Here is a 15991-nt window from a genome sequence, read left to right as displayed (position 1 = left end):
ACGTGGTCATTCCAGCGGAGGTCATAGATGAAACGCAAGCAAGCGTACATCAACCGCCTGAATTTAATGCAGAGCTGACCAGTGATGTCTATCATGACAACAGAGCAGTAATTAAAGTAGGGAAAGATCAGAGACGACACAAGGCGAGCGCGCAGGGGATGCGACAGGCAGTGTTTGTAATACTTTAGACGCCACAAGACGCCGTTTACTCGCTGAAATACGGATTTAACCTGCGCGTTTCAATTGAGCGTGCTGGTGATGGTCAGATCGAGATTGACCACTTGATCGGTGACCTCGATGGGAGTACCGTCGAGCTTGAAGAAATATTGTTCGCTCGGATGGTATTAACGTAGCGAGCACTGCCCAGAAGTATAGCCTAGGTTTTTCCGGCGTTCCAGGTTAGGCGATTTGTACGAGCCCATCGCTTAATCGCCGAGATATCCTCCCTGATTCTCCCCAGCGCCTGCTTGAGGTCCGCAGGATGAAAGTCCAGATAAATCTGCAGATAGTCTGCATACAGAAGATGTTGACTGTAGTAAACGATTGTCTGCAGATCGTCAGTAAAGAGGGCAAAGAGCAGGGGACCAAGGACAAAACCCTGAGGGACGCCAGCTTGGATGGAAGACCAGGAAGAAAAACCGTCAAGACCGCGGACGCGCTGAGACCTACTAGATAGATACAACTCGAACCAGCAAAGGACAGGATAAGAGATACCAAAACGCGGAAGCTTACGCAAGAGCAGCTTGGGGCTGACAAAGTCAAAGGCCTTAGAAAAATTGAATAGGACAGAAAAATGACTTTTCTGTGATCAATAGCCTGATGTCGTCTGCCAGCTTCACGAGTGCCGTTTGCGTGCTGCATCCGCGGCGGAAACCGGACTGGAAAGGATTGAAGAGATAGAGAGAGGATAGGTGGGAGGACAGTTGGTCAAAAACGATGCGCTTAAGGACCTTGGAAAGGAAGCAGAGGAGAGAGATAGGACGATAGTCGGAGGGAGAGGAGGGAGACTTGATATTGGGCAGAGGGATAATGTGGGAGCGCTTCCACGAGGAGGGGGAGGTAGAGAAATTCAGTGATAAATTTAGAAGTTTGAGGATGAGGTGAAACGTGACAGGAAGACAGTCCAGGGGAAAAATGCCGACTAAAGTTGTCAGGTCCAGCAACGTTGGACAAGCGCCGAGTGAACATCTTGTAAAAGACGTCGGGAGTATGAAAAAAATAGAAAGAAGATGAATCAGATAGGGTGACTGATGGAGAAGGACAAAGAATTGGCGGCGGCGAAGAAAAGGGTGGGCGAGAAAAGAGAGGAAGATAAGCAGTGGAGAAGAAGGAATTGAGTTGTGCAAGGGAGTGGTTAGGGGACAAAGTGGTGGACCGTGATTTGGCCAAGCCCAGCGATCGGAGCTTGGACCACAAACGCGCAGGAGAGGGAGCAGTGTTAAGGCGCCGACTAATTAAAAAGGTACTCATTTCTGGCAGCAACCAAGAAAACATTCACCCAATTACGCAAGAGACAAAAAGCAGCCAGATTGACGGGAAAAGGTCACTGGCAGTGTACTCTTCTGGCCGAGTCTCTGTCACGTATGATGAAACGGATGCTTCGGTCGATCCAGGGTGCGGGAGGTCTTCTGGCACGGATAGAGCAAAGCGGAGCCAGAGTATTAAGAGCCAGATTAAAAGAGTCAGTGAAACGCGACTTTGTCGTCCAACTTCTTGGATAGGTAGAAAGAAGTCGAATCGAGCGAGGTCAGAAAGTCATGCAGTGTCTCGTGATTGAGGTTGACGAAATCGCGAACGGATAAAGCGAGAGGCAGATGTCAGTTGAAATGACAGTCAAGGGTGACCCCGATGAGATCGTGGCAGGAATGAAAAGAGATAGTGTTGATGGTGCGACAACACAAAAGACCGGTTGTTGACAAAGCAGTGGTCTATCCGAGAGTACGACATGCTGGTGTAATGGGTGTCGGTGAACGGAACGATGTAAAGACCGTTGCTCTCGCAGAAATTACCCAGTGAGGTAGTATCAAAGATTAGTTTGTTGAAGTCAGTATTAAAACTGCCGATCACAACCGTAGCAGGGAAAAAAGAAACCTTTTGAATTCGCTCTGAAAATTAACAAGATATCCCAGTTTCGATGGACGATACACAACTGATAAGAGGAACAGCTTCTGCCCGACGGCAGAGACGCGCACAAGCATGTACTTGGGCTGACCACAATAGTACATAGGCGATAATGCAAGAATACTCGCGGTGAGCCCGTCTTGCACGTAAACGCCAATTCCGTCCCCCTCCCCCCCCACTCTTGTCCACTTTGTTAACGCGCAAGAGTAAGAATCCGAGGAGACGAACAAGGTCATCAACAACGTGGGACTTAAACCACATCTCCGACATTGCGATTATATCATAGCGGTCGCAAGAGAAGTAGTCGCGGAATTCGCAAAAGTGGAGGAGAAGGGACTGGCAGTTTACGTGGCAGAGACGGAGCGGACCAATAGCAGCCGAGTGAGCAGACAAGAGGCGTCAGTCACTGCGCGCAAATGAAGAACGAGCGACAAAGGCACAGTCAACCCCAGACGCGCTCCCGGATGCTGCCAAGGGCACACGAGGCCTAACAGCAGGCGCATGCTTAGGACAGGGCGTGGGTGTCACAGCTACGGAGAAAGGCGCTAAAGTCCCAGTGCTCAACGTTGCATCAGGGGGAAGGGGGCCGACCATAAGACTGACAAGATATTCTCGGTGACGGACACGCACAGGCAGGGTGTCAGAGTGGCGCTTTATGTATATGAGGCCGTTACGAACCCAGGCGCGATGTAGTTTGCACTCACGGACAGCCGTTCAAGAGCGATCTCGCAGACAAAGAAAACTTCTCGTTTATGTCGATTCTGGAACCGGTAAGCTCCGCAGACACTTTCGCGCACTCAAGGACAGACCTGGACCTCTTCCCATCAATCCACTGGTTGCGGGCATCATTCAAAGACAGGTTAACAATGATTGGCCTCGGACGATCGCCTCTCGACGGAATGCGTACGCAGGACAAGACCTTGCCGAGAGACACAGCAACTTCCAGCGCAGAGGCGACGTCGGTCGCAACGGGTAGAGGTGTCCTCAGTAGGATGTTCCCTCACTCCAAAAAGTATGAGCTGAGAGTTGAGCTTAGCACCCTCGAGCGCATTAAGCAGCTCCTCGAGGTCACCCGCAGAAGCAACACCAACCGAAGACCGCGCCTCTAAGGCACGGACATGGACTTCCAGGCCAGACTACTTAGCGTTGACCCGATGCACCGTGGACACCAATTCCTCCGTTTTGGCTCCAGTGGCGCCCAGAGAGTGCTGAACACTACGCTCCAGCGAGGTCTGCTTCTTCAGCGCAGGAAGATCTTGTAAACTTCGCTCAATGCCTTCAATTTTGGCCAGTACCGTGGTAAGATGGTACTTAACTGGATCAGACTGAGCAGCGGAAGTTGGAGCAGCCGTCGCTGAAATACCACCCACGGACACGGGACCACAATAGTCGGACAGTCTCCCGGGAAAGACCCTGAGCTCGACAGGTGGGACAGAAGAACACTGTAGAACCAGAAGACTCCGATGCAGCGCCCAGCTGGCTGCAGGCGCAATCCTCATGAAAAATGTGTTTTGGATTGCGATCACAGCAGAGAGTATTGGTCGCAAAGATGAAGCGCTTGCAGATAGCACAGGCTAGAGGCGGCATGGTTATTCAGACTTGATTGGCTAGCGACTCACGAACGGACCCAGGTGCGCGCAGGCAAAGCGGTCAGCACTCGAACAGACTTGGTCGGCAACACGAGCACGGAGCGACGGCGTGACAAGCAGAGGGTAGGCCGGAGAGACGGTACAGTAAAACCGCAAAAAGAAAGCAGAAGCGGCTCAATTACACCTGAGAGGCAAATGTCAAGCAGGAAGGGCCCTCGACAAGACTATATTCAACAAACGGTCCCGCAGAGCGAAAAACAGCAGCAAAGCACGAAAAAATAGAGGAGAAAGTTAAGGCACGTTTGTGTGATACTCACGAAAGAGAGAGAGAGAGAGAGAGAGAGAGAGAGAGAGAGAGAGAGAGAGAGAGAGAGAGAGCGAGAGAGAGAGAGAGAGAGATAGAAATCGTTATTTATTCTGCGCTCTGGTATAGAATTTCCTTAAACACCATAAGGAACATACAATATGTACACATTTATGAAATAACATTATATACATATATGTATATACCCCGTCAACCAAACGTGAACAAATAGATTATTTGGAGAGTCTGCTATCAATTTTTGTTGTTAAAAAGGCAACATATTTCACACAGACTCTACAATATCTGCGGTGTCAGTAAACTGCTGTCAGAAATAGGACAGAAACTGTTGCCATTTAATTGCAGCAGAAATTGAGTAAATAGTGTTGATAAGACTATTGTCAGATTGGCGGCAGAAATCAAGCATAACTTGTGCAACATAATTTGACGCTAGACTGGCAGCAGAAATCGTGCACCGCGTGCCGACAAGACCTGACGTAAGATTGGCGGCAAAAAACGAGCAGGATCTACGCGACAATTTGACAGCAGACTGGCAGCACTATGCAAATACGCCGTGTTGCCAACACTTAATGTCAGATAGGCGACAGAATTAGAACAAGACCTGCACAACAAAATCTAACGGCAGATTGTTAGCACAAATCGAGCACGCCGTGCTAACAGGATCTGATGTCACGCTGGCAGCAGAAATCAAGCATACCGTGCTGTTTTACATATTTTCAAATTGCGACGTCACTATTCATGAATTTATTAAGGGTTTATTCAGACAAACTTGCATAATTGCATGCATAAATAACATATGCATAAAGAAAGTGATTGATTCATTTTCTTATGCATTTGCTTAATTACACAGGTCTAGAAAATTAGCGGGCCTTGTGCTTTTAACTTTGAATAACGTTTTTATAGGATTTTGATATGTTGAAAACCACTAAATTGTCCGTTTTTCTCCATTTCTTAAATAATTGCAAAAACAGCTTTTTTTGAATTTGACTTCTTTATAAATTTTTTCTGCTTAAAGAAAAAATGATAGCGAGGTTAGCTTTACGGCATTTTACGCAGAAATGTTCCCACTATAAAGAAAATATTTTTTCGCATCTTATAAAAATGTTTTATGCAAACCGTAAACAAAAAACTTTGAAAAAATCATGAAAAACCGTAAACAAATAATAAATTTTGAAATATTAAATCAAATATTTAAAAAATAAAAAATCTTACAAAATATTTAACTTTTTAAGCAAATTAGCTCTATGTTTTTAGTTTGATTCTTCTTTTGAAAAATTATTGTTTGATTATTTCTTAAAAAGTTATTAAATTTAAACCATAAATGCATTCCGCGAGCGTTACTTACAGTGCGCGACATCTTCTTGCGTTTGACGGACTGCCATCAAATAAAGTTCAAGAAGTTATAAAATTATTTGAGATCATATTGTGTATAGTTGTAAATAGTGAAGAAAAAGGATTGCACATAGTGTAAATATGTTCCTGACGTCCATGTCCTGTAATAAGGTAATAACTCCATGTGGTACAAGATGGGTAACGCAAAATTAATTAATCAAAAAAAGAATTAAACTAGAAACATAAAGCTTAAAAAATCTAATATTTTGTAAAATTTTTTGTTTCTTAATTATTTGTTTTTATATTTCAAAATTTATTATTTTTTTACGATTTTTCATAATTTTTTCAAAGTTTTTTGTTTACGATTTGCATAAAACATTTTTATAAGATGCAAAATAATATTTTCTTTATTGTGGGAACATTTCTGCCGTAAAGCTGACCTTGCTGTCATTTTTTTTTTAACCAGAAAAAATTCATAAAGAAGTCAAGTTAAAAAAAAACTGTTTTTGCAATTATTTAAAAAATGGAAGGTGATGAAAAAAAACAAACAACGTAGTTGTTTTCAGCGCATTAAAATCCTATAGAAACGTCATTCAAAGTTCAAAGCACAATCCTCCCCCCTCCCAATTTTGTAGACCTGAGTTATTGGACCAATCAAATTCTTTATAAATATGTTCTGTTTGTTTCTGTTTGTATTCTATATGCCGCAATTTTTATCTGCACCTGTCCGCGATTACGTACAGGAATTCTATACGTATCTATTCACATTGTATTCGTTGAGATTTCTATCTGCATCTGCTCTCATATATTGGGTATATAACTTAGTTCAGTCGGTTTTCAAAAGATGAATCTAAGTGCTTTAAATGGTTGACAGCGACAGCTGATTTTTGCTGTTTTGTAAAGTGTCAACATCTGTCAACCAAATATTGTTTGTATAGTAAGCCTGTAACATTACGCCTCTCCACCGTGCCGCCACTCCTGACCGACCAACCGTCTAACACACCGCAGCCGAGCACGTGCGTGCACGGGGCTTACGTAAAACCAACACGCGCGTACGCGCAGCTTACGTAAGACCACCACGTGCTACCACGCGCGACCGACGCACTACGCGCCGCGTTCCGAAAGCGCTCCCACTCTAGCCGGCCCGTCTGCGCGCGCTGGTGCGTCCAGCTGCGCGGAACGGTATATAAGCCGGCAGTGGGCAACGTAAGAGAGAGATCCTTCCGAACACCTGATCTCTTCGGATCATCTCCAGCGCTGGGCATACTCGGCGCCTCCTAGCTCGGGGATTCTCGAGCACCTTCTCGGGAACGGGCATTCTCGTTCCAGCCGCCCCGCGACGGGTATACCCGTCGTCCCCGAGGCCGGGTATGCTCGGCCACTCCGATTCGCTCCGCCGCGCGACGGGCATTCTCGTCGCGCGGACGATCCAATCCGCGGAGCCGTGCGACGGGCATTCTCGTCGCGCGGCCAATCGAGACCGTTCAGCCGGACGACGGGCATTCTCGTGCGTCCGGCCAGGTCCAATCCGCATCCGTTACACCGTGCGGCGGGAATTCTTACCGCACGGCTTATCCATTCCGTTCAGCCGGACGACGGGCATTCTCGTCGTCCGGCCACTCCGACCAGACCGTTCCAAGTGTCCCCGGGAATTCTCGGGGACCGTCCGCGTCGACACCGCTCCTGTGTCCGCTTACCGTACCTCCCGGGGTGCTAACCCCGCAAGATGAGGCCGAACCGGCCGACATCGTCGACAACCCTCGCGCAGCGCGAAACTGTCCGTCGCGCCGCGAGCCGTCGAATCCGAGACCGTAACCGGTCATCCGCACGGGCCAATCACGACCCGAGCACAGCATTAGAGTGCGCCACCGCGCGGCCACTCTAAATACGGATACCGTACGCTTAGAGCATAAGCCGAATCCGTCCGTATATCGCACGAATCATCAGAGTCCTTCCGTTTACATAACCGCGAGTCCGTTCTTGTATATCACGTTCCGCCGCAAGTTATATATATGTTGTCCGCGAAACCAAAGATTGTTTCACCGAGCAACTCCACTTGCTACCTCCGAGCGCCTAGCGCATAGCATGTGTCCGTCCGTTTCCCTTAGTGACTTGAAACCGTTCCTTCTTTGTACTTAGATATTAAGCACGCCGCGAATACACTGTGACCGTTCTTTTAGTTTCACGCGGGCCGACGACCGCACAATTAAGCACTCCAGTGCCGCAATACTATTCATGGAGTTCAGTATTATCCGATAACGATATCGGGACTGTATGACTATGTTGTATTAAACCAACGTCTCAAAATATATTTAAACTATTTCGTTTCCACTACCAAACCACGGCGTTATCATTTGACACGAACCCGGACATCCGGCGAGCACATCCGAGCAACCGATCCTGACTCCAATCCCGTAACCTACTACACCGAGAAACTACCAGCGTTACAAGCTTTTCAGTTTTGCACAACAAGTTTAACTTTAACTTTGTTGAAAATGTCGAGTTTTGTTCTAAATAAGCACCATTTGTGGGAAGTTTTGATTTTCTGTTTCAATTGGAAGAAAAGTGAAGCTAAAGCGCATCAAATGCTTATGGAAGTGTATGGTGAATCTGCAACATCGGATAAATCTTGCAGAGAATGGTTTCGACGATTTAAAAGTGGTGATTTTAGTTGAAGACAAAGAGCGTTTGGAAACTACCATAAATTGGCGCTGCTAAATGTCTAAATATAATCTAAATAAAATGTTGTGAAACAGCAGCGCCAATTTTTTGTAGTTTAAAAATCTTTATTTTAATAAAACATTCTCACTTCTGTTTTCTCTTTAATTTTTTGAGATTAAATGTTACATATTTCATTGAAACTTTTTTAAATTAAGTACACCCACTTAGATTAGAACAGAGAAATGTTTCAATAAAAATACACAGACAGTATCACTTGAATTTTATTTAAAAAGGAATTAAAGACACCGCTACTTGGGTTTTACTTAAAACATAAATATACTATCACTTGCATTTTATTCGTTAAAAATAGTACAGCAGTTATTTCAAACAGCAATATATTCTCTTTATAATTAGCGCAATTTAAAGATTTCATACACTTTTTGGAAAAAATACATTTAGGTTGGATTGAATTTAAGATATTTATTTTTAAGTAAATACAGTAGTTATTTCAAAGAGCAATATATTCTTTTTATAATTGGCGCAATTTAAAGATTACACTCATTTTTTAGAAAAAATACACTTAAGTTGAATTAAATAAAGTGCGCGCACACATATACATTGGCGCCTTTTTTTACCTTTTTTTTGGAAAAGTAATTTTGTACTGATATCACGCGTTTTGTAGTGTCAAGCAATATATAGTATATATTTTTTGTGAGAAGTCATAATTTCAACTTACAAGTAAGATTATAAATAATTAATGGATATATATATATATATATATATATATATATATATATATATATATAGTTGTGCCCGTTCGGCCGAGCTTGAGAAGCTGGCCGAAGGAAGATCTATCGATCAGAAAAAAGAAGCGCGGCCGACTTTTGTTCTGTTCTGAATGCGTAGCTGTCAAGCGACATTTGGATAATTCCGCTTCCAGTAAATTGTATGCCTAAGTGGTATTTACCTTTTCAAAGAAAATGTAAAAAAAGGCGCCTATGTGTGTGCGCGCACCTAAAAATCTTTATTTTTTCAACCCAAATAATATGTATTAATTAATATTATCTACAAAATCTCTTATTCCAACCTAAGTGGTATTTACTTAAAATAAATATCTTGAAATTGTATAATCTAATAAACATGATATACATCTAATAAGCATGATATACGTTTATTCAAAAAAATGCGTGAAATCTTTTAAAGTGCGCCTATTATGAAGAGAATATACCTTTTCTACAAAATCCATGGTAGTATTTGTATTTTTTTGAAAAATATTCCTATTCTAACCCAACTGGTAGTATCTTTAATTTTTATACAAAACCCACGTGGTACTATCGCTTCTCTGTATTGTCATTAAAAAATCTTTCTATTGCAAAAATTCAAGTGATAGCATCTTTAATTCTCATTGAAAAATTTTATTCCAACTCAAGTGGTATTTCAACATTTAATTTCAAAGAATTAAAGAGGAAACAATACAAAATGAGAAAATTTGATTGAAATAAAAAATTTTTAATGTACAAAAACATAGTGCTGCTAGATAGAAAAAGCAATGAGAAGAATTGAATAATTTCTATACAAAATCTAATTGCTACTATATTCTTCTATTACTTCTCTGTATTGTTATTGAAAAATCTTCCAACCCAAGTATTTAATTGAAAATAAATAACATATTAAAATTTTATAATCTATTATAACCTAAATAATTTATATATTAACAGATATGAGAACAATTTATTGAAATAAAGAGTTTTTCATCTTTATTTTTTTAAGATCCAAGTGGTGGTATCTTAATTTGACTTACGATGTTACTTAAATGTTAATGAAACTAAAACTTATTTCATAAATTGCTTTTATAAAGCATATTTTACAAGTGTTACATTTATTGCATTCTTTCTTATGTCTTTTCTGCTTTTCCTATCTAGCAGCGCCATGTTTTTGTACATTAAAAATTTGTTATTTTAATAAAATTTTCTTATTTTGTATTGTTTCCTCTTTAATTCTTTGAAATTAAATGTTGAAATACCACTTGAGTTGGAATAAAATTTTTCAATGAGAATTACAGATGCTATCACATGAATTTTTGCAATAGAAAGATTTCTCAATGACAATACAGAGAAGTGATAGTACCACGTGGGTATTGTATAAAAATTAAAGATACTACCAGTTGGGTTAGAATAGGAATATTTTTCAAAAAAATACAAATACTACCATGGATTTGTAGAAAAAGTATATTCTCTTCATAATAGGCGCACTTTAAAAGATTTCACGCAAGTTTTTGAAAAAACGTATATCATGTTTATTAGACGTATATCATGTTTATTAGATTACACAATTTCAAGATATTTATTTTAAGTAAATACCACTTAGGTTGGAATAAGAGATTTTGTAAAAAATATTAATTAATACATATTATTTGGGTTAAAAAAATAAAGATTTTTAGGTGCGCGCACACACATAGGCGCCTTTTTTTACCTTTTTCTTTGAAAAGGTAAATACCACCTAGAGATATATATATATATATATATACGTTTAAATTATGTATCTGACCATTTTTATCAGATTCAAAATTTAAAAACTAAGAAGCAAAAACATGTTAGTAGTAAGTCTATACCGATTCTAACTCGGGAGCAATGAGGGGGGGGGTAAGGGGCGAGGGGGGAATGTAGGCGCGGGGATACCTGCGGTACGTACCGCGGAGTGGGTGGTGATCCGCGAGGTCTGACGTGGGAGGTGGGGGTCAGCCGGCTGTACTGACCTGACAGGAAGGGGTCAGCCCACTGAACTGACCCGCGCGTGAAATTCAGCCCGCGGTCCAACCCGGGAGTGGTACAGGGAGTGGGTAGTGATCCTCAAGATGCAGTGGGAGGTATCACCCACTGATCTAGAGGTGGGATTGATTGACAGGTGGGGGTTACCCGCGCGGCAAAGCGGTATGTACCGCCGAGGATGATATTGGGGAGAGAAGCCCTGTAGTTAGAACCAGCGTGTATTAATGTTGTATGTTTTCTTATAATAATACCGCGGCGTTTTCCGCGGCGGTTCTCCGCGGCGATTTCCGCGGGGCCCGCCGCCGCCCGCGTGCAATTTTCGCGGGGCCCGCCGCCACCGCCTGCGCCCGCGCCCGCAGCCCGCGCCCGCGCCCGCGCCCGCTGCCCACGACCGCTGCCGCCCGCGCCAGCGCGCGAAATCGGCGGACAGAGAAAATAAAAAACGTTTGAGAGATATAGAATATTCTTTATTAGAATTATATTTGTTGATGCAGCTTTCAAGCATGGCCTTGCCGTGTATTTTGACGGCGGTTCATCACAAAGGTATCGAATTACATCAAAGACAAAGCATACGCCTTGACTGAATGCTCACCGTTCTATTGTAATATACACATGTGCTTACTATTATATTATTATATTATTAATTGTTTTTTCTACCTAATATTTTATTCTTCCTGGATCCAATTGGAAGGCAGTATTCCAATACGTATAACTTTTCAAGTCTCGTAATTTTCTAGCCTACCGTTCAAGAGATATAGAATATTCTTTATTAAACTTATATTTGCCGATGCAGCTCTCAGGCATGGTCTTGCCGTATATTTTGACGGCGGCTAATCACAAAGGTATCGGATTACATCGAAGACGAATCGTACGATGTATCATTAGCCTTGAATACGTATGGACAGGTTCGCACGCGCCGCTGCAAGTATGCGCGCAAGTCTCCCTCTGCTCGATCGAGATTTCTAATGTAGAGGCACACACTGATGCAAATGTATATGAATGATCTAGAATATTCTATGGGATCTTCGAGTGGTGGGGATACATCTTTCATGCCCCCGCTAGATGATTCAATATTTCGCCAGACAAAAGAACGTATAATAGATATGTAATTAGCGCTCGGACATCAGTAGATGTCTTTGAAACGTATCGAATCTATCATCGGCGGTGAAAGAAATTTCGCTGGATTGAGTTGATCAGTGGCCGGAAATAACAACTCGCTTTTTGGAAGTTCTCATCAAGAACAATATTCTGCACATACTGTAATTCGTGTTATCTACGTACATGCAAGTGCTACTTGACATCGTATAGTACGTGCTAATAATTGAAAAATGGAGAATATTGAACGCGAACTGCTCGAGCGATGCTCGCAGATCGCTACTCAAGAGGAGTGTCATGCATGGGTGGAACGATGCGAAGAAGGCCTCGCGCATCTCGAAGAATGTTGTAGCAGTGCCAAACGTCCTCGACTCACCGTTGGACATAGACAATCCATAGTGGCGAGAATCGCGCGACTCGCGGGTGCAAAAGCGCAATTAGAAAGACGTTTCGTGCACGTTGGAGGTGGTGCGCACGATAGCACCGGTGGTAAAAGATCGCTCGTCTGGCGCGAGATTGAGGCCGCGTTTGAGTCACGTATTCTTACGGGTGCTGTCATAAACGCCGATTATATTGAACCGCGGCATTTCTTGGAAGACGCTAGTGATTTGGTGATCGAGCAAGTGCGAGACGCTACCGCGAAACATGGAAATGTGAAGGTGAATACCGTATTCAACGGTAAATTTGTAAACATTCGTGACGACCGCGATAATAAAAGTCTCGCGACGAAGAACTATGAACTATACAGAGCGTCAAATTTGCGCGAATGGTACGAGCAGCGTGTAATTGAAGTGATATTAGCGATGCTCGACGAGTTTCAAGAACGCGATAGCGGCTGGGCGTTACACCAAATCCAAAACTTGATGGTGAAGATAAACAAGCTTAATCCCATGCACGCGGGATGTTACTTCGAATTGCCGCTGTCGGTAAGTGACAAGCGTGCAATAATTAATGTGCAATCACAAGACAATGCTTGTTTCGCGTGGTCGGTGGTGGCTGCCCTGTACCCCGCTGAAAGAAATGCAAACCGAGTGTCATCTTATCCGCATTATTCAAGTGTTTTAAAATTTGAAGATATACAATTTCCAATGAAAGTGAAAGACATTGGAAAATTTGAACGTTTAAACGGTGTGTCGGTGAATGTGTACACTACCGAATTGGACAGAAAAGAAAAGATAGAATACGTTGTACCGGTACGCCTGACCGAAGATAAGAAGGAAAAACGCATCAATCTCTTCTACGTGGAAGATAAACACGATATCGGCTATGGTCGTTTTGCGTGGATTAAGAACCTGTCGCGACTGGTCAGCTCACAGCTAAACAAATACGGACACAAGAAATTTATCTGCGATCGGTAAGTGTAATAATATAAAAAAGTTTACACCGCTTATTTGCCGTTGCAGCTCTCAGGCTTGACAATGCCCGATTCTTCCCCTGTGGAATGTCACCGTTCGCGTGACGCAATCACTGTCAAGGCTATTCTATAAGAGACTAAACGCAACTTGTAACACTAATATGCATTATAATATGGGAAAGGTTTATAACGAGATGAACTCTTTTGTTTGGAATGGCAATAAGACTGGTTTGCTATATTGATGTATGTTTTCTTTATTTTCGACTCGAGCCTGCAATAGTCGCAGCATAACCGAGTACATAGTTTGTAGACACACACACACGCACGCGTAGCTACGCCAGCGGGAGGGACTCAGGGCGCAGGCGCCATCCGCGCTACTATGCCCAATAGTAGGGCCGTACACACTCATTTCTGAAGTGGCATTAATATAAATGACGCAATTATTGCCCTAATGTAAATGGCTCGGATATTAAATAGATAACGAACGAATATTAATACGAAGTGTTATATGAGCGTTAACACACCGCCCACCAAGATTAGGCTACTAATCTTTATGTAATATCCTTTATTGGCAGTTTACAAAGTTTACTGATTGCACGTTTAAACACGCCATTGTTCGTACGCATCGTTACTACTCTGATTAGGTTGTCCTTTCCAGTGTGTACGTCCATAACACGACCAGTTTTCCATTTTAATGGTGGAAGATTATCTTCCTTTAGCAGTACTTGATCGTTGATTTGCAGGTTCTTTTGCGTTGCTCTCCATTTAACTCTGCTTTGCAAGTTGGCGATGTACTCCGCCGCCCACCGTTCCCAGAAATCTTGAGTGGTGTGTTGGATCATTTCCCATCTGTCGAGACGGTTTATCTTAACATCGGATAAGTCTCTTTCTGGAAGGCTGACTAGTGGTCCTCCCACCAAGAAGTGCCCTGGTGTCAAAGCTTGCAAATCCAAGGCATCCGAAGATAATGGCGGTAGAGGTCGTGAGTTGAGACACGCCTTAATTTGTACTAAAACTGTAGACAACTCTTCAAAAGTGAACAAGGTGTTACCCATCACTCGTTTGAGATGATATTTGCAGGATTTAACTCCTGCCTCCCAGAGGCCTCCCATATGGGGCGAGTAAGGAGGAATAAAACTCCATTCTATTCCCTTTTCTTGCAAGTTGTCGCCGACCGCTCCGTCGATAGAAGATCGAACGAATGCGTATAGTTCCTCCAGCTCTCGCTTCGCTCCTACGAAGTTTGTAGCATTGTCACTGCAGATCTTCCTTGGAAGTCCTCGTCGTCCTATGAATCTGCGTAGTGTTGCCATGAAGGCTGCCGTGGTTAGCTCACTCGTTGCCTCTAGGTGGATTGCTCTAGTAGCAAAGCATATGAACAATGCTATATATGATTTGAATGTCTTCCGGCCACGTCCTTTGTTGACGAGTGTAATGATTGGTCCGGCAAAATCGACTCTAGTAATATCGAATGGCTTAGATGGTTTGACTCTGTCGCTGAGTAGCGAACCCATTGCTTGTGTGAGTCCCCTTGCATTATTTTTAAAGCACCAGACGCAAGAACGGCATACTTATCTCACTATGTTGCTCCTCGCGTTTAATGGCCAATAACTCTGTCGTATAACTGACAGCAATAGTTGCTGACTAGCGTGCAGTAGGACACGATGCTCTCTTTCAATTAGCAAACGCGTGATTTTGCATTGACCTGACAATAAGATTGGATGCTTTCTCTCGAAAGTCCATGGAGTTTCTTGTAAACGACCGCCCACCCTGAGGACACCATCTTTGTCAAGGAAGGCTTGCAATTGGCTCAGTTGACTTGATTGGCGCAGTTCGCCCTTAACTCGTAAATCCTTTATGTCATCTGGAAAATAAATGAGTTGCGAATGTTTGATTAACTCCATATGCGCGGTTGTTATTTCTGACAGAGTTAACCTGGTGATTCTGTTCTCCCCCTTTTTGCGGCAGTTGGAGACAAATCGAATACAATAAGCGAGTGATCGCTCTATTTTTGTTAACGTGGAGCAGCGTTCGATTAGCTTGGCTATTGCTTCGCCACATGAAGATGCCTGTTGTGCATTTACATTGCAGCATCGTACTTCTCCTTTGCTCTCGAATTCAACACTGGCAAGATCTTCTTCGTTGAGCTCCCAATTGGACTCTTCATGGTTTGTAGATTGACGTATACTCAATAGCCACTCAGGGCCATTCCACAAGCTGCTGTCCTTTAGTTGAGCAGGAGTGGCACCTCTTGAGATTAAATCGGCAGGGTTTTCGGAACTTTTGACGTGATTCCATTGACTTGCTGGCAGGATTTCCAGTATTTCCGCCACACGATTGTATACAAATGGCTTCCAGCGCGATGTATCACCACGCAACCAGTGCGGTACGACCATGGAGTCTGACCATGCATATATACCATCAATGTTGACTCGAATTGCCTTTTTCACGTTATCAAGTAGTTTTGCTAACAGTAACGCGCTACATAGCTCTAATCTTGGTACGGTTTGTTTCTTTAAAGGGGCTACCCTAGCCTTTGAACAGAGTAATCGGCTCGATATCTTGTCCTGACAATTGTTCACTGATTGCACATAGATGCACGCGCCGTATGCGCTTTCGGACGCGTCGCAGAATCCTTGTATGAATAATTGATTGTTCCCAACGAATTGACAACTAATGTTGGTACGCATAATGTGTATACGTCCTTTAAACTTTCTTGGAAGTTTACCCATTTATCTAGGAACGATTC

The 15991-nt window shown here is 43.1% G+C and overlaps 2 protein-coding genes across 2 annotated transcripts; both read right to left on the bottom strand.

Moving 5' to 3' along the window:
• Positions 1-13793: 13793 nt before the first annotated feature.
• On the bottom strand, positions 13794-14756 carry LOC105200583. The gene has a single exon (XM_011168214.2). It carries the CDS (start codon positions 14754-14756, stop codon positions 13794-13796), a length of 963 nt encoding a protein of 320 aa, XP_011166516.2.
• A 57-nt stretch (positions 14757-14813) lies between these two features.
• Positions 14814-15974, bottom strand: LOC113004887. Its single transcript, XM_026139480.1, has one exon. It carries the CDS (start codon positions 15972-15974, stop codon positions 14814-14816), a length of 1161 nt encoding a protein of 386 aa, XP_025995265.1.
• Positions 15975-15991: the final 17 nt, after the last annotated feature.

Source organism: Solenopsis invicta, chromosome 13 (assembly GCF_016802725.1).
Source record: "Solenopsis invicta isolate M01_SB chromosome 13, UNIL_Sinv_3.0, whole genome shotgun sequence".
Taxonomy (NCBI): Eukaryota; Metazoa; Arthropoda; class Insecta; order Hymenoptera; family Formicidae; genus Solenopsis; species Solenopsis invicta.
The sequence above is the reverse complement of the archived record's forward strand: the minus strand, read 5'-3'. Positions and strand labels throughout refer to the sequence as shown.

Bases quoted from the DNA above. Each gene is read 5' to 3' on its own strand.
- LOC105200583 (XM_011168214.2), bottom strand. From the start codon at position 14,756: ATGGGTTCGCTACTCAGCGACAGAGTCAAACCATCTAAGCCATTCGAT.
- LOC113004887 (XM_026139480.1), bottom strand. From the start codon at position 15,974: ATGGGTAAACTTCCAAGAAAGTTTAAAGGACGTATACACATTATGCGT.